This window comes from Equus asinus, chromosome 1, assembly GCF_041296235.1.
Source record: "Equus asinus isolate D_3611 breed Donkey chromosome 1, EquAss-T2T_v2, whole genome shotgun sequence".
Taxonomy (NCBI): domain Eukaryota; kingdom Metazoa; phylum Chordata; class Mammalia; order Perissodactyla; family Equidae; genus Equus; species Equus asinus.
Window position 1 is genome coordinate 147,851,166 of NC_091790.1, and position 25,573 is coordinate 147,876,738.

General features: G+C 32.4%; 1 protein-coding gene across 1 annotated transcript in view; it reads right to left on the reverse strand.

The window, feature by feature from the left end:
* Positions 1-7,847: 7,847 nt before the first annotated feature.
* Positions 7,848-25,573, reverse strand: part of MEOX2 (mesenchyme homeobox 2) — a 63,214-nt gene continuing 45,488 nt past the window's right edge. Inside the window, exons 2-3 of the mRNA XM_014851830.3 lie at positions 23,636-23,808; positions 7,848-9,254 (exon numbers count right to left, since the gene is read on the reverse strand). Coding sequence (XP_014707316.1) covers positions 9,030-9,254; positions 23,636-23,808 — 398 coding nt within the window. The 3' untranslated portion in view covers positions 7,848-9,029. The remainder of the gene's footprint in view (positions 9,255-23,635; positions 23,809-25,573) is intronic.

Here is a 25,573-nt window from a genome sequence, read left to right on the forward strand (position 1 = left end):
AAGGCAGGAAGCCAAGAGTGGTTGGAGTTGAGGTCGTGCTTGCAAAGTGTTGGCAGACAAGAGAAGTCACCAGTTTGTGGCCAGATAGGACCGTCTTGAGGCCCAGGTAAGGGTTCTGGTTTCTATTCTAAGCCCTTGAAGTGTTTTGTGCAAAGGAAGGATATGATCTGATTTGCCTTTTTGAAATGTCCTCAAATGTTTCATTATGGACTACAGCTTTCATTTAAAATTTTACATTTTCAAAAGTTACCATGAATCATTTAATAATCCGATTTGCATTTTAAAGGGCCCACTCTGGCTGCAGCGTGGAGAATTGATTACCACAGAAGAAGGATAGAGACAAGGGGGACAGCTATTTCCATGTGAGAAATTTTCCAAGATAGTTTGTAAGTGACTTCAGTACAGGAGCACTACATTTTTCTGTCCTCCTACTCTGGGAACTACCTAGAACTTCAAATACTGTACAGAAAAAATTCACTGTTTCATATGGTATTATTAGTGAAGTAATTTTTTTTAAATTGCAGATGACCTTTCTTTAACTTTGAACATGGTCATCAAAATTATTTTGAACATCCTTAAAAAGTCACTTTTTAATTGTTTTATAATTGATTACTGATTAGAAAGAATGACACAGGAAACTCACAGGTGTACTCAAATTTTGAAAAGAATTACTTACAAGAAACAAGTCTTCTGCGTGATCCAACAAAATTCCATGTAATAGTATAAAATTCTTTTAAAAAATATGTATTTTCAAGGTAAGAAATAATAAAATAATTAGTGATCAAAATTAATTTCAAAATATGGAGCTTAAATGGTCAGACTTGTTATTGGTTTTGCCACATTACCTTGAAAATCTACTGGTAGAAATATAATGATAGTGGAACACACAGAAATGATGGGTCATAAATGTCAGCCAGCCCTTGTCAAGTGCTCCCTCTCTTAAAGGAACAAGGAACTCCAGGTGCAGCTTCGGCTGCCCCTACCCAGCACTCGGGGGATATAAATGAATTTCTGTATTGACCAAATAGAAATGGACTAAAAAATTACACAGAAATGCTGAATACACGTCATTCCAAAGGTGCTTTAAGATTAAGGAATATGCTAACATAAATCAATAACACAGTAAATAGAATGATGATGGAGGAGAGCATGATATGTAATTAGTACATTAATGTTGACTGAATGAGTGAATTGAATTGAATTGAATTAAATATTAACCAAATATTGACTAAGGTAACTTGGAAATTTAAGGTAAAATTATTTTGAACAGGTTTCTTGATTTACTAATTCTGTAATATCAGAATGTTATGTATATTTCTCCATAAGGGTGTCCTGTAATAATTTAAATCCTGTCATTAGGTTTAATGTGTGCTTTAAAAAAATTCAGAAACTAAAGTATTAATGAAGAATGAGAAGTGATTTTTTATTTGTTTTCTATTTGCCTTTTGAAAGCATTGAGAAAATTTTAATAAATAATTATTTTTATTAGCACCAGCATGAATAATATTGACATTCACACAAGATCTTTATTACATCTGGAGTCAGTTTTGATTGCTCTTTTAAGAAATGAAAGACCAAGAAAAATTTTGCCCTAAAATACCTGTTTCTCTTTCTTTCTAAGGCATGATGCTTTTGTTAAAATGTTCAGTTCACACTCGCTGCTCGTCCCTGTCTATTTCTACTGCAATCGAAGAAAGTTTACTACAATGGTACTTTTAAAGGTATATTTTTGTCTTTGCAACTGTATCATCCAGTGTCTTATCAGTGGCACATGTGACTTGCTTGGAAAACATGGCTAGTAACTTCTAGAAGAAATTTAGTTTGTAAAGTTGAAAGCATTAGAGGGGCCAGCCCAGTGGTGTAGTGGTTAAGTTCCCACCCTCTGCTTTGGCAGCCTGGAGTTTGCAGGTTTGAATGCTGGGTGGTGACCTACACACCGACGGGATTGTCAAGACATGCTGTGGTGGCATCTCACATAAAATAGAGGAAGATTGACACAGATGTTAGCTCATGGCCAATCTTCCTCACATGAACAAAAAAGTTGCAATTGTTAAAAATTACTTGTCATTGTGGATAGATAGTTTTATTTTTGCTGGTTTTGTTTTTCTAGAAAAAAAAGAAAGGCTAGTCATTCTACATTTTTGTGAGTATACTACTACCAGTAGAGGGAGAAAATATATTTTAATGGAGACATCAAAGTTTGTGTTGTTGCTGTTTTCCTCAAACCAAAAGACCCCCAAAAAATTAATAATAATTATATTTGTTAGTATTAAAACATCATATGCATCATATCCTCTTATTAAGTCACATAATGTAAATATTTAGTATTTAGAATCTATGTCTTAATAAAGATGAAAACACTAACTGTGCATAAATAAAATATGGATTCATTCAGTCTATTGCTTTATATAACAAAGGAGTCAGGAAAATATGAATTTTTTGATTTGTTCAATTTATTATGCTAATTACCTATCGCTTTTTAAAAAAAATCTACTCTGGAAAATAACTCTACTGACAAGTGAAGCTATAATACTTGTACATCCATACTGAACTTCAACAAAGTGCTTTATTAGATTTTATCAAAGTAGTAAAATTGAGAAGTTTTAATTTTATAATTTTCAAAGTGTGTAATATAATGTAAGATAAATTGTTGACACACTTAATATGTATCAAGCTCTTACCAATTCATAAGAAAACCAAACATATGAAATGAAGAAAAAATTCTAAGGATATGATCAGTGGTTTAAAAAATATAATTATCAATAAACACAATAAGATGTTCAACTTCATTATAAATTAAATAAGTGAAAATTAAAATATGATTTTCAAAACAATTAAAAAGATTTCTAGGGGCTGGCCCTGTGGCATAGTGGTTGAGTTCGGTATGCTCTGCTTTGGCAGCCCAGGTTTGTGGGTTCAGATCCTGGATGTGGACCTACGCCACTCATCAGCCACATTGTGGTGATGACCCACATGTAAAATGGAGGAAAATTGGCAACAGATGTTAACTCAGGGCTAATCTTTCTCAACAAAAAAAAGAATTTTAATGATTAATATCGCCATATATATAGTAAAATAGGCATTGGTAGGAGTGTAAATTGGTATCTTTACATGGGAAATTGGCAATGTGTCCCAAAATCCTAACTATGAGCAAACCTCCTTGTCCCAAATAATCTACTTCCTACAAAATCCCCCCATGGGAAAAATTAGAGTTTTCAAAGAAGAATGTAAAAAGTAGTTCATTTCAATATTGTTTAAGGAGAACTTGAGGGAAGGCATAAAAACCCAATAATAGGAGATTTATTATATAGTAATTACTATATCCATACAAGGGAATATTATTTAGCTATTAAATGTGCTTATATTATTAAGCACAAAACAAAAAAAGAATCTTAGAGAGCAGCTTGTATGCTATGTTTCAGCTATTACTCAAAATATACATTTATACTGACATTTTATAAAATTTTATGTAAATAAAAAAGTTTCCCTTACCCATTAATATACATAGAACAAATAGAAAGCACTTCTCCTAAAGAAATATCTGAATATGATTTAACATATTGCTAACAAGGATACCTAAATCTACTTAAAGAGGCTTGTATGATCTCTATGTAAGTAACCCATTTTAGTAGTTGGCGTAACTAAAGATCCTGATAGAACCTTCACGGGGCTAACAGATAAGAGTATGGTCATGATTAAGCACCTTTTCGTTTAATCAATCTGAACTGTGGTCTGTTGTCAAATTGAATATTCTAACAAGACACAATTCCTTATAAGCATTCTGATTTTTATCCTCATAAATTATATAACATTTAGTAAATATTTTATGTCAGATACAGATGATAGATTTTGTCCATCATCATTATTTGATGTCAGCTAGAGTTGCATCTCTCCACCAAGCAAAAATTTGCCAAATTGTCTGGTGGGTCGGAGGCAAACTCAAAAAGAATATCTGGTGAATTATTCTAAAAGAAATTAAGCTAATGTGACTTTTATAAAATTTGTAATGTCATGAGCCAATTTTTCTATTGAACAATCCAAGAAGTATTTTTATATCCTATCTCAGATAACATGCTCTATATCCACTTTTTCAATTTTTTTTAACATAAAAACATTCACTATAAACGTGAGGTCATGAAAAATTAATGTATTCCAATGTTGGCAAATCCAGAGAAAATTGAGCTCTGCCCTAAATAAAGTGAAATCCAAGCACATAATTTACCTGGGATTAGAAGTTTGGCTTCAAATATATAGTGTGGATCTAATATTTCACCAAATTGGGCAAGTAATGAAATATTTTCAAAATTAATATTTGAACTAAACACAAAAAATGGAAAAATATTTAATGTTTTCATTAATTCTATTAATATCACACATATGCAAAAACGCATGTACTTTTAAATTACTTTAGGATAATGTAATTGTTCCTAAACCTTGAGATATCTTTTTCATTTAAAGCAAATACATGTTTACATTGGTGCATTTAGTTCATAAAGGCAGAAATATAAAGGACAGCCTGAACTTGATATTACTATATACTCAAATAGCTGTATCACCCCCTACATGAAGTGGATGTGACAATAATTTATATTTGCAAATTCATTCTCATTTGAAAATTGTTTCGGAAAACCATTTTTAACAAAAGTAAACAATATTTTAATAGGGGTTTACTGAGTTGGCTGAATACATTGTGATGAAACAGCATTTTTCTTGATTTTTACTTGACCATGGTTTGAAACTGGACTTGAAGGAAAGTTAGCTACTAAGGTGAAAAATAAGATATAAAAGAAAAAATATGTTTACTCTCTTAAATGTGCTCTCAATATGTTTAATCATTTTAAATGTCAAATGAGAGTATTGTAAAAATGTATGATAATAGAGAATTACCTAGATGAAGAAGAGCCATATTTAAATCCTGAAGTACATATTTTAGTGGTTTTCAGAGTTTGGTGTAGCAATCTTTGGGGTTGGGAACACTTTTGTTCCCTTGTCATCTACTTTTAGCATTATTTACAGAACTGAAAGCAGAAATGTTGAGGTACCTAAGAGAAGGACTGTTCTTCAGTATGCTGGGTCAGGCTTAGGTAGGAAATATGAAAACATAACCCAAAAAAAGCTTTTATAACAGTATTTGCAGATCAAGCCTGTAGATTTCTAATGTTCATTAGATTTGGAATGTTTAGAATATCAAGCTAAATGCTAACTTCTCAGTATCTCTGAATTTATTTTTATTTATAGCTTGCTTTTTACTGAAAGAATGCAACAAAACGAGAAAATACAGTTGTTGTTCAAATGGCTCAAAGAACTACACCAATTAAATATATAATATTGTATTTGATAGTTTAAACATTGCATTGTAATCTAGATACCATTTACCTCAAATATTAGCTGAATTATTTTAATATTTGTATTAGAAAATAGGTCATAGCATAAGTGACATTCTTAAAAATCACCAGCCTAAATATATTTAAAAATTAAGATGAAAACATTTTACAGTAAACCTTTCTAGTCACTAATTTAGGATAATCTATTGTCTTGTTACTGATTTTATTTCATCTCTATAGCTTCCTCTAAACTTCTCTAGGAAGAAAATAAGCATTTGCCATTATAAATATGCCAGTAATATTTTTTAAATGTTCTTGCATTAAAAACATAAAATATTTATTTTTATAGTTTACTTTGTATTTCTGCCTTCTAATCTCATCCTATTACCTTAAGGAAAACTTTATTTAATTTCACAAGGTATTCCCACATTTATTTTATGTAATGTCTTTCAAGAGTGTACTAAAACTGTGGTTGGGATTATGTTAAGTGCATTTAGTTCATTTAAAAAAAACAGAAATGGCAAACTTAGGTCTTAGTTCTCTGAAAGGGAAAATATAGACTGACAACTCTAGGTAAATATGGGAAGTCAGAGGTAATTGGGGTCATCTTAATTATGTTTAAAATATGTGGATCAGCTTTTGGAAAAACTTTGTAGTGTTCATCCCTCTGAATCCTGCTGGAAAAATCACTCTAACCATGATTCCATACTATTTTCAGAGAAAGGTACTTTTATGCTATTATAAATTTCCACAGAGCTACAAGGTCTGAGACAGAATTACATGAAAAGGGCATTCTGTGAAAAGATACCATGGCAAGCCGGGATCCCAGTGGAGAATAAAAACAAGTAAGAGTTTTCTTTAGATTTTGTCATTTCTGGAGAAAATTAAACCCAATAGTGTGGAAGACTATCTTAAGTTTTCTTACAGGATTTTAATTCTGGAAGGATATTGAGGTATTATCTAGGAAAGCTATACACCACTTTTAAGATAGGAGAATACTAAAATACTCTAAAAAGATAGCAATTTCTCCTAATTAAAATTAATCTAGCCTGCTTGTTTACTCATCAATGTGTCATCATTGTGCTAATGTGTTCCAGTATCTTATATGGTGGATCACTTCAATCCATTGTGAATAAAATGATGCCCCCTTTTTGTTAGTCAGTGGCCTGTCCTGTCTGGTGATTCTTCATGTTCTCTGGAGTCCAATTTCATTACATCATTTTTAGAATAGCTCATAATTCTCTAATAAAGGCATGGTCCACTATACAAATACCTCACATTTCCTAAATGTCATATCTATTCAGAATCACTTTTTCCTACTTCATTTATCATACTAAATTGAAATTCTTATATCTTTCTACTTGGCCACAACCTTAGCTCTCTCTTTGGCTACTCCTAAGTGGTCTTTCCTCTTATTTCTGGAAATTATTTTCCTGCCAAAATGAATTATCCTCCAGTTGGTCCCTATTGAACTCAATTCAATTTGTATCTTCCCACTTCTCCAATTTGTCAAGATGTTTTGAATTTAAATCCTACAATAAGGGAGTCAGTCCACCCAAGTAGATGTCATCAGTACAAATATATTTTATATTCATTCAAGTGATTGATAAAAGAGTGTTTGTTTTATGCCTGAAGATGTCAGTCTGAATGGTCTTCCCCAAAGTTAATATAGAAATATTGTTAACTGCTGTGATAAAATTTATTCACAAAGGGAAAAATGTAATATAAGCAATCTAATTATTTCTTCTATTTCTTGAATAGTGTCTATATATCATGCTAGACTACATAAATTATAATCAGTTGAACCTATTTTTTGTCAATCTCACCATTCTAAAGCCAATGAAAACAATTAATGAGGTTTTTGGAAATTTTTACTGATTAGTTCTCTCTATTTGTATTTCTAATTAATTAGAGGGTTAGGAACAGATGCTAGTTATTTCCAAACATTTCTGGTTAAAATATGGAACAAGTGAAAAACAGTGTTATGAAGTTATAAGTGCAACTTACACGTCCAATGCATGTGCAATTATGCATGGTAAAAAATAGAGTAAATTAATATAGTCCTTGACTTCTTATGTTGGTAATATCCATCAAGACTGAGAATTCTGATTAGCTTCTCTATTTTCACACCAAAAACTCTGGATATTTTGACTTAGAAACAATTATTGAATTAATACATATCTATTACACATAAGTTTAAAAGTGTATGACTGTTTTATCTCATTGTGGTGAATAATATTACTTTTTCTCCTACTTTTATCTTTGACTTCATAAAACACACAAAGAAATCCATTTGGCATATTCTTCAAATCAGAAAAATGGCTTAATATATACCTATCTCATTACTCTTTGATTACCCAAGGATTGATTTTTTTCATAATAAAAATTTTCAGAAATTAAAAAAAAGAAGATGATTCATTAATTATCATCTGGATTTATACAAGTGCAGATGAATTTGGGACTTTCGTAACTGTTTATATTAAATCCTGTAAAATTTAGGAAATCACAATAGGGAGACCAAAATTATTTACAAAGGAACATTTATTAAACACTTTTTTTTTTTTACAAAATACAAAGATTGTTGTTCTGCATGAATACATCATATATAAAAAATAATGTGTTTTCATTGAATTTAATTTGAAGACATTTAGAATTTTATCTTCTACCAACTTGAGGAAACAATTTGGCTTTGCAACTTGTTTAACACCATTGCCCATTGGGGGAAATCTTTCTCTTGTTAATTAAATCATATTCATAACAGCTAACATTTTATAGAAAAAAATCAGACAATGTCTGTCATACAAAGCTCTTTCTGCAAGGTAACTGATTTGCCTATGATCCTAAATTTCTTTCAAGCTATAAGATAGGAAGAATTGAGGAGCTAGTTAAGTTTTATAATAATGTATTAGCAGCAGTTGATAGAAAATGCAACATAAGATTTGTTTTGTCTGTGGTACAAGAATATGTCCTATCAGACTCTAATGTATTTTTCTCTACTTGAACACAAATAAGCATGTGCTGATTGTTTCTGGGATGGCAAAACGTATAAAAAGACAAGAAGCTGGTTCTGGTTGTCATCGTGAGTGCCTATTTTCATCAGCTAATATGAATGCATTGCTAAACTTAGTGAAGACAGGAAAATGACTTAAGGATAATATATACAGAGTTAAAATACATTTTTTTATCCACTTATGAGTGATTTCAGGCACTGTGGCTGTTCAGGATAAAATGTTTCATGGTTTATTCTCGATAGCAATTTAATTGTCAGTGCAAGCAAAAGCAAATACCTGCCCACTGTTATACACATGACCTCGTACATCTGGAATGTTCAAAACAAGTTCATCTTCTGCATCTTCATTTTGGAGGCATCTTGAATAAGAATGTCTCACAGTTTTGCTCTTGATAGCAATCTAATTTTCAGTGCAAGCAAAAGCAAACACATACCTGCTCACTGGCATAGACATGACCAACACAGCTGGAATATTCAAAGCAAGTTCACCTTCTCCATCTTCACTGTGGAATTATCTTTAATAAGTGGCACTTAGTGTAAACCCTCTATAAATCATGAAAAACAGACTCGAGAGGCCTGAAATTAATAATATTAAAAATCACTGTCATAGTCATCCCTCTGTGTAAACGACGTTTGAGTAAGGCTTGCCATCACCACATTTCTTTCCTGAGAATGGAGCTGATCCTCTCTGAATATCATAAGTGCGCATGCTCTGAGCTGTGGTCACTGTCATGGCTGTCTTCATTTGCTAGAGAGTCCCCTGTTGGCTGGAGTGTGGCTGCACCGATTCCCGAAAGCTCGGAAGGGAGAAGTGTTCCTTTTTTCACATTCACCAGTTCCTTTTCTCGAGCTGCTGCTCCTTGCTGCCCCCCTTTGACTCTCTTCCACTTCATTCGCCTGTTCTGGAACCAAACTTTCACCTTTAACAAAGAAAAGGAACAAACAAACAAACAAACAAAAGAAAGAAAATTAAATGGACATTTTCCCCCCTTTTTTTGTCAATGAAAAAATAGCTTATCAAAGGCTTATGCAAGGACACTACGAAGGAGTGAATAAGAAAATAATCAACATTAAATTTAATCAGGTCCCATAGTCATGATAATAATTTTTAAACTTTCAGAAGGTGCATCCAAAGTATTATATTTCTTATTGTACGACATACAATACAAAAATATAGACGTGAAAGAACTCTATCATTTCGGGTTTCTCAAAGGTGTTTGGCTTCATAAAGCGTTTCTACAAATTAGAGCTAACATTTTAGTAATTGTCTTGGTCGAACATTTTCTCCCCCCAAGTTCTTTGACTTGAAATCTAACTGTCAGTTCTTGAACCAATTTAAAGCACACTCAGGGAGCTGCTCAGGAAGCTGTATCTGAAAGATGATTCTGTGCCACTGAAGTCCACCACTGCATTCACCAAGCTTTATTCAACCATCACACCTCAGAGTGAGTCCGTCTTCTTTGGAACGTTTTATTTTTTTTCTTCCTTTAGTACTTTTATTTTACTTTGCAAAGACACAATTCCAATAATTTCCTAAAAATATGGTCAAGATCAAAAATTTTCACTAACAGTTGTTAAATGCTAATACTGAAATTATACATTATATAATTCACATCAGCTCTGTAGAGATGTTTTCCTTCTAAAATCTTAACTGAATTTGCCAAATACATTTAAAGCATATATATGATAAAAAAAAATTTACATAAACACACACTAAATGACCATCCATTATCAGAACCAGAACAATATTGGCATCATTTCATCTTCTTGTTTAGGAGGAACTTTCTTTTCCTTTCACATTGCATTTCTATTTCTCATCATTGTATGTTCTTGTTAAGCTAAGTGTTCCTTTTACATTGCAATTCTCTGTTTACCCTCCTCAAAGTTACCAGAAGCCTGAATTTTATGTTTATCATCCCCAAGCCTCTATGTAAAACAAACAAACAAACAGAAACAACAACTTTTTTCATAACATGTGATCCCAAAAAGTAGTGTTTAATTTTGCTTGTCAAAATTTGACTTATTAAAAGGGAATGTTCTTATTTACAGGCTTCTTGCCATATTGACTTGAGGGACTACAATCATTCATTTTTTATGATTGTATAGTGTTCTGTTGTGTGAATATACCACAGTTTATCCATTCTCCTGTCCATGGACACTTGAATCACTTTCTTATTTTTTCTTTTATAAATGATGCTGTTATAAACACTCTTTTATTTGTGCTCTGATAAACATCTGATAGAACTTCTCTGTGTATATATCTAAAAGTCACATGAATGGGTCACATAGGTACATGAATGTTCAACTTAACATGATAATACAGAAAAATTATTTTCCAAAGCTGCATCAATTTAACCCCTCACAGTCCAGTAAGAGTTCTTATCAATCCACATCTTTATCAACATTTGGAGTTATCAGTCAATTTTTTTCGAATACAATGACCGGAAATGTTATCTCACCATGTTTTTATTTTGCATTTCCTGATTACTGATGAAGTAAAGCATCTTTAAAATGTTTACAGCCCATTTTTATTTCTTCTTTTGTGAAATGCCTCTACAAATTTGGTTCACATTAAATTCTTTTTAATTAAATTTTATTTTTTATAGACTTTTAAAATATGTTCTGAATGCTAATTTAATGCTTCGTGGTTATATGGCAGCTACTATATTCTCTCAATTTATAGTGTGTCTATTTTCTTTCCCTAGAGTGTCTTTTGATGATCAGAAACTATAAAATCTAATATATTTAATTTTTCAATTGTTTCTGTTATGACTATCACTTTCATGTCTTCATTAAGAACCTTCTTTCTTCTGAGGCCATTAAGATATTCTTCTATGTCTTCTAAAAGTTTTAAGATTTGCATTTCAAGTTGAAGTGTGTAATCCATGAAGTTTTGATTTTAGCATATAGTGCAAAGAAAAGATCTAAACTTACTTGATTTCATATAGACAACAAGTTGTCCTCAGATAATTTATTAAATAGTCCGCCCTTTTTCCAGTGATCACTATTTCAACTCTATCACACGTCAAGTTTCCATATATACCTAGCTATATTCATGCACTCAATTTTTCTATCCTTGTAAAAAAGCCCAGTCTTAATTATTAAAATTTCATAAATCTTTATATCTGGTAGAGATAGTTCCATTGTATTCTACTCCAGGACTATTTTGAATATTCTCCATCTAATTTTAGAAAAAAGCTCAACTTCTGTAAATGCACAGTGCTAAAGAGAAAGCCAAGAGAAATGTATTAAATTTCCAAAGATGTAATTATTTTAGTGGTCTTCAGATCACAATACTCCATCAAAATTAGTACAGTTTCTTCAGACGTCTGCACCGAAAAAATATTTAAACTAGGACAGTTCTCAATTCTGGATTTTCATTCATTGGTCACTTAGGCCATAATTGAAATCTTGTATCATACATTGACCATACATATATTATTTCATTTCACAATTGAAAAACTAAGAAAAGGTATGTGCCATTTGTGACAACATGGATGGACCTTGAGGCTATTATGCTGAGTGAAATAAGTCAGACAGAGAAAGACAAATACTGTATGATTTCACCCATATGTGGATCCTAAACAAACGAACACATAGGTAAGGAGAACAGATTAGTGGTTACCAGTGGGGAAGGTGAACGGGGTAAAGGGGCACATGTGTATGGTGATGAACAAAACTAGACTGTTGGTGGTGAACACGATGCAGTCTATAAAGAAACTGAAATATAGTGATGTGCACGTGCAATTTACATAATGCTGTAAGCCAGTATGACCCCAATAAAATAACTTTAAAAAGTTAAGAAAATTTGGAAAAAGACATTAAAAACCTGCTGATGAGGCTCACTTATTATTATTACTTAATAACCAAATGATCAGTATTTACCTTTTATTACATACCTCCTTAGGAATAGGGAGCTATACTGTAGGTGGTATTTATGCATTATTTCTAATCCTCATAAAATTTTCTAGATCTTTTTAACATTATTCCTATTTCATAGATGAGGAAGTTGAGACTCAAATTTAAGTGACTTGCCCAAGATACACAGACGGGAAAATGTGGTGCCAGGATTTAAACCCAGGGATTGGTTTGGCTCCAGATTGTACTTCTTATTTTTTGTCCCTGTTATATTTCAAACTCCTACTTTTTAAGGATTCAGGATAAAAAAGTAAAGCATATAAAGTATGTGAACTCTATCCATATGATGACTATCATTTAGGTCATTCTCCTACTCGATATAATTAGGTTTGTAAATATGACGCTATTTTCCTATACTATAATTTAGATAATTATGCTACTCAGTTTAATTACCTCTGCAAGCTTGACATTGCATGTTGCATTAGATCTTTTCCACATGAGTTGGGTTCTACTCCTGGCTTCACTTCTGAGTTTCTGTGTGAATTTGAGAAAATTATACTTCTCTTTGCCTCAATTTTCATATTTGTAATATTGGAATAATGAGCCTTTCAAGATTCTCCATAGGGACATTTTCTCCATGGACAATTCCAGATGGAAGAAACACATCATCATCATTGTCACCAAGAGCTGAAACATCAAGTCAAAATAACCTTGGCAGAAAATGGGAGGAATAGATTTCCTAAAATCTACATTTATTTCCTTTTCTAGGAGAAGAGGTAGGGCAGTTCTATAATACCAGTGTAAAATCTGATATGTGCAATTCTAAATGAGAAAAATGTAAAAATATGGTATTGATTTTAGAAATAGTATGGGCTATTTTATGTTGTTTTCTATGTTACCGTGTGAAATTTTGCCATTTCAATTTTTTTTAAACAGACTGATAAAAGACTTCATAGTTTTCAATAGTAGCTGTATATACATACATAAAGATATATACCTATATGCATATATATTTATAATGATAGCATTTGATGAGTTCACAGTAATTCTAATACCTGTATATACTATGTTTTTAAAGGTTAGATTATGTATTTAACACTGGAATGCCATTAAATTAGTAATGGAACAAAAAACAGTAATAAATACATGATGTGTTTATCTTATAAAAATGGAAGGAAGAGGGAAGAACTTCAAAAGTCAGTGAGTCCAGATTTATTTTCATATATATATTGGGATGAAATGAAATGAGAGGAATATTTTTGGGAGAAACATATTTTTCTATTGGTATCACAGTATGAAAAATAAATCTAAAAACGTAATCCCAGATTATAAGTCAATATTGCCATTAGAATAATAACACCACAGTTTTATAAACAAAGAAACTTTAGGGGCTGGCCTCATGGCAGAGTGGTTAAGTTCTTGCCCTCTGCTTCGGTGGTCCAGGGTTTCACCAGTTTGGATCCTGTGTGCTGACACTGCACCGCTCCTCAGGTCATGCTGAGGCGGCATCCCACATAGCAGAGCCAGAGGGACCTACAACTACAGTATACAACTATGTACTGAGGGGCTTTGAGGAGAAGAAGAAAAAAAGAAAAGAGAGAAGATTGGCAACAGATGTTAGCTCAGGTGCCAATCTTTAGAAAAAAAAAGAAACTTTATAATCTAGCTTCATTAGTTGGATTGAAAAAAATAGCTTTTGTTTTGTTTTTAAGATAGCTAAAGCACAGTCATTCAAATGGCTGACACTACTTTTTTTAAAATGAATATGTCAATTATTTTGCTTAAAATTTACAAGGGAGTTTCCTATAATAATTTGTATTTATAAACTAAGTAGAGTAAACTTAATCTCACCTTTCCTTGTGAAATTTCCTTAGAATCTCTATTTATTTATTCATTAATATACTTAATATTACTGAAGGTCTAGTGACAGGTACTGTGTTAGATCAAAGATGGGAGAGGTTAGTGTGAAGAATGTACAAATAAGTAAGACATAGCCTCTGCCTTCAAGGCATTCACAATCAAGAAAAGAGAGATATATAAATAACAGTTTACTGGCTGTATATGAAACCTTTGGCATATACCAAGATGCATAAGGATTAGCTTCATATTTTACAGAATATCCTTAAACTGTTTTCTATTCTAGTTGGTTCATTGCTAATCCCCAATTAAGAGATTCCCGTCAAAGGTCCGTGAGATGGCAGAGAACTCTACCCCTATGCTTAATGTTTTACAATACTATGTTGCCATACAATTATTATAACAAATAATTTTTTTCCTCTGGAAATCTCATGCTCTTGCTATTCTTGGCATCCTGTGTGCCTTCTAAATCTTTTGTCCTAGTAACCTAGGATAGTACCCTAGATTCTAGGAAATTGGATCATCAAATATTTTGCATACAATGAAAGCAAATCTGCCCATCCTGGAGCATGATATATACATTTTGTGAACTTTACTTTGTTTGGGCTTAAATTCAATTTTATTTTCTGCAGTTTGTCTGGGAAGTGCTGGATAGATGAGGGGTTTTTAAATATATATTTCCTTTTCTCAACCTTGGATCTAAGGCAGGATTCTACATAAAGTATGTGTTGTTACATATTACAATTAACAACTTAGATAAAAATAAATCCTTTATCCCGAGAGTTTGAGTAATGAAAAAATGGTATTATTCATGAAATTAAGGCAATATGAACCAAACCTTATAGGCTTCTAATATCTACACATGCAGATAATATTTTTCAACAAAATCTTCATAATAGAAAATAACAAAAGTATGTAGTAGCCTGCTGGATTAGTAGTGAATATTTAAAGTGCTCAGTTACAGATCTTCCTTTTAGAACATCTGCTTATAATGAAATCTCAGTTTTAATCCCTTAGTTGACAAAGTATTCAGCATTTGCTTCACCTAGATGATCAAACTACTCTTTAAATAAATAGGAAAAGCTTTTATCCACATTTATTCACTCTTCTTACTGAAGAAAGCAGTCAAGAGAATTTTGCTGTGATTTGTTTGAATAAGTTTGTAATTCAGAATCTAGAAATCACATTTTTGTCTTTAATAAAAATATTGTAAATTAGAATCATTGTTGCCAATTGCTAAACATTCATTTTATCTCTTTAATTTCTTTAGTCACTCGTGTTACAGCCTTCTATGTACAAGTCCATAATATTTGTCCATTAAGGTTCACATGAAATATGTATCTGTACTGTCACACAATTTCCTAAGATGGCCGGAGGTAAACAGGTTGACAGAAAGTTGAATCTACATAATGTCATAACTCATATTTGCATAATACATAAATGTCCATCTTTTAAAGAAAACAATCTAACACCAAACATCTGGATGAAAACTGAATATTTCAGTGACAAATCAAGATGTCTCTAAATATCTGGAATTTTTAGATTTAATATTCCAGCTGTTTCTATTTACATCTTGGCACTTGAAATACTGTAGACACTGTCTAACAAATATTTATTCACATCTTTAATATGAAAACATGCAAAGAGTAATCTTATAAATACAATTTTCATATTTAATCACACCTCCTTTGATTAAATTTAGTCATGGCAACTGATCTAGTAAACTCAGTGTAAACAGGCCCTAAAAAACTTACCCAAGTAATTCAGTGGCAAAGTCAACAGTTAAATCAAAGAATTAGAACCAAGAATGCTCTATAAGGTAAGGATAAAAAATGGCGAAAAGAAAGCTTCTTTACTCTTCTTGCCTAAATAAATAGATTTATATCTGATTAAGAGAAGGAATCCCTCACCTATTTCCAAGAAGCTCATGGGAGCTACCAGTTGACTCTACTGTTTCTATAGCTATGCAACATAGGGTTGGGAGATGGGTGTCTGTGTGTGCGTGGGTTGGAGGATAAAGGGAGTTAGGACCTATTTCATGACTAAAGACTGAATTCCTGTTTAGAGGACTGCCTCTCACCTTTATCTTCTATTTTAGCACATTTCTCTGCCTCGGTAATTTTCAGTTTTGAATCTTCATTTTTTCTATTTAGAATGCTTGAGAATCAGGCTCACTAATGTAGTCATAAAACATTTATTATTTCACGTTTTTGAACAAACTGAAGAAACATCAGCTATTGGCGGCCATGGGCAAAAACATGTTGAACAAGAAATAACTCTTTTTTGAGGCAATGAATGGAATTCTCCATAATAAGTTGCAATGTTATGGATACTATTATAAGTCAATTGTATGTATCACATTCTGCTTTCCAAAAATGTGCCCAAAGTAACCATTCACAGGATGAGCTAAATTCTCAGAGGATTAATTCTTTTTAACTTGGCCTTTTAGAAATGTCACAGTCATAGCAAATGCTAACAATGATACCTCTTTCTATCATACCTGATGAATTCAACTCAAATGGACTATTTCATTAATATTAATTTACAGTGAAAATTGACCACACTTAACATTAAAAATAGATATACACCTTTCAGTTATTTTAAGTGAAATAATGTTTACCTAAGTGTATCATGAATAAATGACTTCAGCAAATCTGAGTGGAAATATCAAAACTGAATTAGTCATTTTTCTACTTTATTGTTTTATAAAATTCCTGATTAGCAATTCCTGAATACATGAAATTTGTGTATTCAGAACCACTATTGCTACTTATCTTGTTTAAACTATTAAATCAAATGGAATGGTGGCCTTTGTTTTCAACATCTTGCCTAATCTCTGGGATGATGTTTAACAATAATTAGCAACATATCATGATCAGTATACACCATTTTGACAGCCTCTTCTAGCAGTGTCTAATTAAGTGAAACCTATCAAATATAAATATTTGGTTGAAACATAGGAGCTCACTATTTTTATATGTACAGTAGAATATTGGCAACTTTCTATGATCCAACTTAATTAAATTAATATTCTGATTATTTCTAGACAACTTTCAGTTTAATATCACAGTATAAGTGAGCCTTGACTACACTGGTCATTTCATTTATTAGATTTAGGGACTATCTCCTTAGATCCAAGATTATTGTAAGAATTTACAATGCTAATTACTATTGTCATATAAATATACACTGACCACAAAAAAGTAGTCAATAATTTCAATAACTGGGAAAAGTTCAAAATTTTTTTAAGAAACTAGAAGTGATTTTAGAAATTAGAAGCGATGAGGACATTTTAAGTTAAAAATCTATTCTAAGCTGAATGCATCTCTAAAGTTTTCATGAGAAGTCATGGAAATAAGCAGAACAACTGGTGGAAAGCCTTTTATAGCCAAATCCTCTAGAAATTGTTCTCTTAGGCCTGTGTTTATTATTTTAAAGCTGTCATGGAACATACATATATACTGCTCCATATACGTATGTAGATAATAGAACATCTCTTTAAAATGGAAGATGCAAACATGAAACCTGTACTGGCTCCTCAAAATTTCCAGAAGCTCCTTAGTTTTAGAAACATTTTTAATTACACTCAAAAAAATCACATGTATGCCAGGATAATGTGTAAAAGGAGTAATCTTTCATAGCAGAAAATTCTTTCTTTAACATTACACTTTAAACAATGATCCTGTGATTCGATGCATGGTATATTTCAGAATGTTATGGTTGACTAAATATAAAGTAATATATTTATTTCATTACCGAGAAAATTAGGAAATAAAACGTGGCAAATTCTGAGATTAATGGGAAGAATTATCTTTACCTGTTCATTATAGCAGTTTGATGAATGCTTAGAGCAAGAATCTGTAGAGCAAATTTCAATAAAGTTTCTAAAATAAAGGCTCATTTTACATGTGCATATTTTTACATATATACATACATATACACAGACATATATATGTAGTAATATGTATACTAGGTAGAGAAATATTTGTATATCTCTATCTCTTTCTATTTGTCTATCTATTCATCTATCTGACAGCATTTTTAAAAAATAAATTCTTTATATATTCTCTAGGCCATTTCAATAAGGGTAGAGCCTTTTTTTCCTGAAGTTGTTTTTTCTATATCATTTCATACTTGGATATTTACATTTGTAAATAACTAGAGATCAACTGCTTATTTCCCAGTCTTCTACTTTATACAGGTAATATTTCTGAAAATTGATTTAGGAAACGGTTGAATCATTGACCTGCTCTTTATAGATCTTGCCTTATTATTGATCTTAAACTATTTTTCTCATATCATAACTTGTTTTGTGGAACTTAAGGCAGTTCTGAATCTGGCTTTTAGATCTCACCACACATTGTTGATATGCATTTCTTTTTAAAAAACAGCATTACCCAGAAAATACCTCCTTTTGTTTCAAACTAAGATTCCGCCCTATATTCCGCCATCAACTCTTCCACCTTCTGCTACACCCATTTTTCCAGCTGGAGTCAAATCATGTTTAATCCTTCAAAATAGCAGGCACATCATGATTTAAGCAAAAAAAAAAACCATCTTACTGTTACTCTAGGTGACTGCTAAATACTACTCTAAAGAAATGAGGAAATATTCAAAATCACTGGCTACGTAGGTAGTCTTGGATTACCTTGAATACACAGTGTCTGGTCATGGAGACATAATTTACTGGCTAAATAACTAAAAGTATTCATTTAAATTTGTAGAAATAAATCTTCAAAGTGGAGGGGCCGTGTAAAATGTTGAGCAAAAGACAAAACCACTGTTTATTTGGCACATGAAAAATTCTCCCTCTTAGTCATCCAAAAAATGGATGCCTATTTTGAAAATAGTTGGCATTGAGCCATTTAATGATTTATGAGTAACAAACAAAACATAATCCCTCTCATTTCCACTAAAGCAATATGATCCAACTAGGTGGGATTTTCCATTTATCTTGGCAGAGGTATCATGAATTCGGTCTGTTTATTCCGGCAGTCTCAGCTTACAAATCTGCAACATTGCATTTCTGATTATCTCTGTGAAATGATTTTGTGAAATGGAAGGATCTACCATTCTTTTTATATCTGGCAGCCTTAACTCTATAAAAATGTCCATTTTGTCACTCCTTTTATAGTTTCATGCAGCTGCCTTCTCTCTTCTTCCCACTGTGAGATATTAAAAATTTGGCAAGAGCCTTCTCCAAGAGTATCTGGATGGAAGAAAAAACCAGAATAAGCTTGTCAAACTTAAAAATGCTTTGGGATAGGAGGGTCTTTAGACTGACTGGCTCTTCAAAATAGTCCAAGTAGCCCTGCCGACTGCAGATTATTAGCTGTTGATTGAGAAGGGTATGGGAGAACATGTTGTAAACTGGAAGCTGTAAATTAGAGGCTGGAAGATTACTGAAGTGGTAACTGTTCTGCAAAGTCTGACTTCTTTGTGAGACTTCAGAATTATTCTTCAGGTAGGGAACTGAAAATTTGAGTCCTGAGTGATATTTAAGAATTGAAAATATCTTACTTTTTTTTAAAAGGAAACCTAATCATTACTGCAAATCTTTATAACCACATGTATGTGGCCCATGATAAAATGTGTGGCAGATGTATTGATTGGTGATATAAGCAAGGTAGAAGTATCTACAAATAACACATCAGTTATACATATGCATATTTTATAGACAATAATATAAAATTTCTCGATAAAAGTATATCTAAAGACTACTTCTGATTATAAAGTAAGTTTTCATTTAGGAGTCAGTTATTTCTATAAAACAATTCTACTATAGGTTAAAATTACTTAATATTTCTTGCTTTTTCCTTTTACATTATATACATGTGAGTTCTGTCTCTGTATTTGAGTCTTGAAAGGCTATTAAAAAGTCAAGAAAAAATATTCTAGGAGATTCAAAATTCTATTAAAGTTAAGGAAAACATTGTACAATATGAAGTCAGATATAATATTCTTTGGTGAATACAATTAGGTTACTTTACTAAATCTCACATTATTTTAAAGTTCAGAAAAGGTAAGTCTTCCAGAATAGAAATGAAAAAAGTGCATATCTGTAATTATAACATTTTACATGCGGCAATACTATAAAAGAATGTTATTTAATAATTTATATGGTCAAGATATAGATTACATAGATAAATATGTATGGCATCAATGCAAAATCAAAGTAATGAATAGCTATATTCCCAATTAAAAGAAGATGAATGAAAAGGGTTCAGTTTATAACTCTATGTTTACAACTTTAAAAGCCCAACCTTGAGTAAATAAACTGAAACTATCTCACTGGGACAAGAGCCCTGGCATCTTGGGGGAACATGTTTTCAGATCTTTAACAGTAGCCAATTGATGACTGACAGCATACAACATCTTTCTGGTAAATTTAGCATTGCAAAATTCAACCCAGAAAACGTGAATAAAGCCTTCAGATTCTTAATTTAAGATACTGGATGTGCAAAGAAGTCTAAGAATAAGATGAACATTTGGCATAACCAGGAACATTGTCCCATATAATCCTGTCATTCCTCTCTTGTGACATTCAACACTCATCACAATCGTTAATACTTATTCAACTTTTGCCTCTTTCATGAGTTCTAGCAGAGACTTGTCTAGCTTATCTTAACAATATTTTATTTCTAGCATCTAGCCTAACAAATATTTGTGTTACAAAAGAATTAATTCACCATGCCCTGCATAGCAAAGATTTTTCCCCCTGGGTAATAGTTATGTTTTATAGTTTATGCTAAAAATTCTTTCACATCTATTATGATATATAAACCTGAGTAGAAGAAGGAGAAGTTAGTTTTACTTTCCATTTTGTGCCTTCGTGAGATTGTTACTTGTCTAAGAATACACAATTCCAAATGGCAAATCTAAAATTTTTGTCCAGATATTTCTCATATCAATTCATTTTTTTCCAACTAACACTCAGTGGCCCTCTAAAGACTTAGTTTTGATTGAGGATTTAGATTCCATATGCATGCATCTCTTTTTCATATAAACTAGCAAAATTGCAAATAGAGATTTATAGGATAAAAAAAAAGTCTTCTGCACAATACCAAACTTTTAATTCTTTGTAAACCTAATTATCTCTCAAGTTTTTTTCATTATTTTTTTCCCCTATAAGTCTATAGTTAGCTTGTTTCAGTAATGGCCTCCAACAAAATTTGCCTTCCTTCCATGTATCCACTCCCTTAGGTGGGTCCCTCCTACATTGACACTGATCTTGATCATATGACTTGCTTTAAACAATGGGACATTAATAAATATGATGTAAGCAGAGGCTTTGAAAGCCCTTCTATGTTTGAGTTTTTCCTCTAAATACTTCTGGGAATGCTTCTACCACCAGTTGAAGAATCCCAGCAAGCCTTTTAGAGGAGGAAACCACACATAACAGAGACAAGTTGTCCCAGCTGAGGCTGCCAAGAGCAAACAGTTCTTAGTCACCCACCAGCTGACAACAGCTCTATGAGAGATCCAGGAAAGGCCAGCAGTAGAGCTGTCCAGTTGAGCCCTATCAAAATCTCTGACCCACAAAATTGTGAGCAAATTCAAAGTTGCTTATTGTTTGATGTCATTAAGATTTTTGAGTGGTTTGTTATACAGCAAAAGCTAACTGATACAAAATTGAAAAGGGATATTTTTTAAAAACAAAGATTAAAATTGTGTGTGTATATATATATATACAATACTTTCATAGAATTCTTTCCAAAGAATGGCAAGTCAGGAAAAACGAAATATCCAAAATACCTTCAAAATTCCCAAACCAAACTTACAGAATTGCTTCTAAAAAGAAATTATTTGTAGCCAAAAGTAAAACTTCTGCTCTATGATCAGATAATGACAGATAATCACAGGCCATCCCCAGAATAGCAAGCACAGAATCTTGACGTTTCTATTGACTAAGAGCACAGTACTGCATCCCATTATTTCTGGAGATTGGAAGCAAACTCTAGTTTCTTATCTCCTTGATGTGTCATATAAAACACGGTTGCATTTCCTAGAATTCACTATATCTACATAAGGACAGTAATGTGTAATTCCTCTCCTCCCGTCTTTTTTTTTCCCTGCTCCCAGTTAAAAAAAATAAAAATAAAACAGATGTCTGATGACATAGGTATTGGATCCTGCTTTCCAGCATGCCAAATGTTGTACACTTATGGAGGAAACTTTGTGCGTGAAGTTCAAGGGAAGGAAAATGTGCTCCATAACTTAGGTACTAGTCATAATATTTAATAAAATATAAACTGCCAATAATAATGCCACATAAAAGTGTTCCTACATATATTTCCACTACCCAGAAATATCCTACCAAAAGCTGAAATGTAGAAATTAACAGAAGGAAATCAGATGATTTAAGGAATTGAGTAAATAACTTGCTCTCCTAAGATAGTATTCATTTGTCCACACCCCGTTGCTAGTTCTTTGGTTCCAGTGGGATCCCTGGAGGAGATGCATACAGTGAAAGAGGAAATGAGACTCTAGCCCTAAGAGTGCCAATCATAACTACACTGTCCATAAAGATGTTTGCATTTGCCTTTCAGGAATGTTTTCCTAAAGATTAGCAACTATTAACCATCAGTAGGCTAGATTCTTCCAGGGCAAATCAGAATCCATACAAAGAGTGCACTGGGAACTCTATTGGAGCAAATTACCTGCCATTCAGATAAAATCAAAGGACCTAAAAAGTAATTAATTTAAAAATATTATTTAGATCTTATTAGCTGGGGTCCACAGATCACTAATGATTTCAAAGTGTTCTCTAAATGAGTAGGTACTAGAATTTTGAATTTCTGAGACCAATACAATTTCAAAAATATTTGGGGTAATGGAGTAGAAATATTTACCAATGATCTATGTGCTCTTGCTCCCATCATTTACCAGCCCCTTTGACCTTAAGTGGCACCATTGACTATTTCCGGACATTAGAGTGTAAATGGAAGCCACACGGGTCATTTCCAGGTGAAAACATTTAAAGGTCAATGCATGAACCTCCAACTCTTTCTTACCTCCTGTGGTTACCAAGGACACCACATGTCAAGATGGCAGAAAGCCATACTGGGTCTATGAGTGATTATTTGGAATGTTGGATTTGTAAAGTTAATATGGAGAGTGAGCAAATAATAAACTTTTTTTGCTATGTCATTGAGGTTTGGGGGTTAATGTGTTACTGCAACATAACAAACCCTATCCTAAGCAATAGAGGAAACTAACCTGGGATTACCAACTTTTTATTATGCCAAATAAGGACATTTTAAAATATAAGCAAATAAAATTCCTCACCATATGTCACTATTATCTAAAAGAAATAATATTTTAAAACCAAAGACAATATAGGAAGGCCACAATCACAGAATAAAGGCTGATTCCTGAAACTGAATAAATATAATTTTCTTTTAAATATCGCTATCTTATCTTTAATTTTGTCATTTTGCTAAGCAAAAACTTCATCATGGAATAGAACACCTGTCTTCCAAATGGTATTTAACAAGCACAGATCTAGATATTTCAAATATGGCGAGAAAAGATTGTTGACCCAAAGCAAATAAAAATATTATACCCTGACAATGTCCAACTTTACCTGTCTTTCAGTGAGATCCAAGTTCACTGCTATCTCATATCGCCTCAGTCTGGTCAGATAATTATGATGGGCAAATTCTGCTTCAAGTTCTCTGATTTGCTCTTTGGTAAAAGCTGTCCTTTCCTTCCTGGGTTTGCTATTTACTTCTGACTTGTAATTTCCTTCCTGGGAGTCTGAAAAAAAAGGTAAGAGAGAATTAGATTTAGTTCATTCATTCAAACAGTGTTCAATCATATCATTCATAAGAGAAGCATTTTTAGAGTACTTTTTCAGGTACTGTGTTAGACATAGGAAAATAGAGACAAAAGACAGTAAGACTGATCTCACCCCAACAGAGTGAGATACGTTTCTTACTTTTTCAATCTGCTCCCCAGTGACTTACAGCTAATTAGGGAAGTTTCTAGTTTTCTTCTTTCAAAATATGAACAAAAAATTAAACTGCTGTTAATATGCTATAATAAGAAGAAACCAAAGCCTCTCTAGAAAACAATTTTAAATACAAAATTTGGTCTAATAAATTGTTTAACATATATACTTGAGGTCTAAGTATAATTAAACAGAGTGATCCTAAAACATAGTGGTGACTCAGTATATGAATATTGGAGCAACTCAAAAGTTTAGCAACTGGACCATAAAATTCAGTTCAAACTCAGAGTAAGCGTACGTAAGAGTGTGTGTGGATTTATCGGCCTTTTAATTTCTATTTAAGTTCAGTCTGCTTGAGGTCAATAGCAATGATCTTCTTTTATTTCGTGTAATATTTAGTCCAATGTGGAATCTATAAATGAAATCGTGTTCATATAACTCAAAATAGGAACAGAATTTTCAAATGTTTTTTTCATTATATGAAACATAAGATGCACAAAACCTAACCTTAGCTATCCAAACACCAAATCTCATAATGCCATGTAGAAATAATAATTTAAAGCTTATCATTCCATCTTTCTTCCTAAGGGTTCAAGCCATAATTAACATATAGTATTTCATTTATCCTCATAATATCCGTGAGATGTAGGTTAGAAGATATTCTTAATATACTGAAGAAGAGAATGTGTGTCTACAATGTAAAAAAAAATCCCACATAAATCAAGTAACAGGTTATCTTACCAGCTCAAGTAATTCTTGACAAATTTATCCTCAGTGAAATATCAACATAATCAAGATAAAGTGACGTGTTTGTGCTCTCTTGAAAATTATTTGTTTCCTAGTTATTTTTCTACATGTACACACAAATAGTGATGTCTTTATCCCATGGGAGGATAAGGAACTCTTCTGTGAGCCCAAATGAGAGAAGTGATATAGGAAAAATAATGGTTAATCAAAGGTTACAAAGAGTGACATTTTAATTTTTTAACTGACAAATGTAATATGGTACGGCTCTTTAAGGATTTTTAGGGAACATTTGTTTCTTTATCCAATGATGTTTAAATATACTGTGTACAAAAAAAATGATTTTTGTGTTTTTTGGTGTTCTTTCCCTTTTTGTCTGGCTGAGGGAAGTCTTAACTGAAGTCAAGAGGGCCCTGCATAATGGAAATCTACTAGACAAGGTGCTCTAACGTAAACAATTTTGTTTTGACCCTTACCAGAATCTAAGCTGGCCAGATGTAAAGTTTTCTAGGTCTAGTAGCAGCAGCAGCAATAGGTTTGCATCAAAATTTTGGCACACTGGCCATTACTTTTCCTCTGAGGAATCACAGAGTATGTTTCACTGACTGGTGCCCTGGCAATGTTAGAAATTCTTCAGAATTCACTGACCACATTTCTGGGCTTGTCACTTGCCCCTGTGTTGACCGGCTCCCCATGCTGGCAGGGTAGACAGGGCTTTATCCAGTGCAAAAGGTGGTTTGCTATATGTCACAAACAGGCTTTCTGTACTTGATAGTAAGCCACTGGGACCAGATGAGTTAGGTAATAGATGATGTGTGAGCTCTCAGG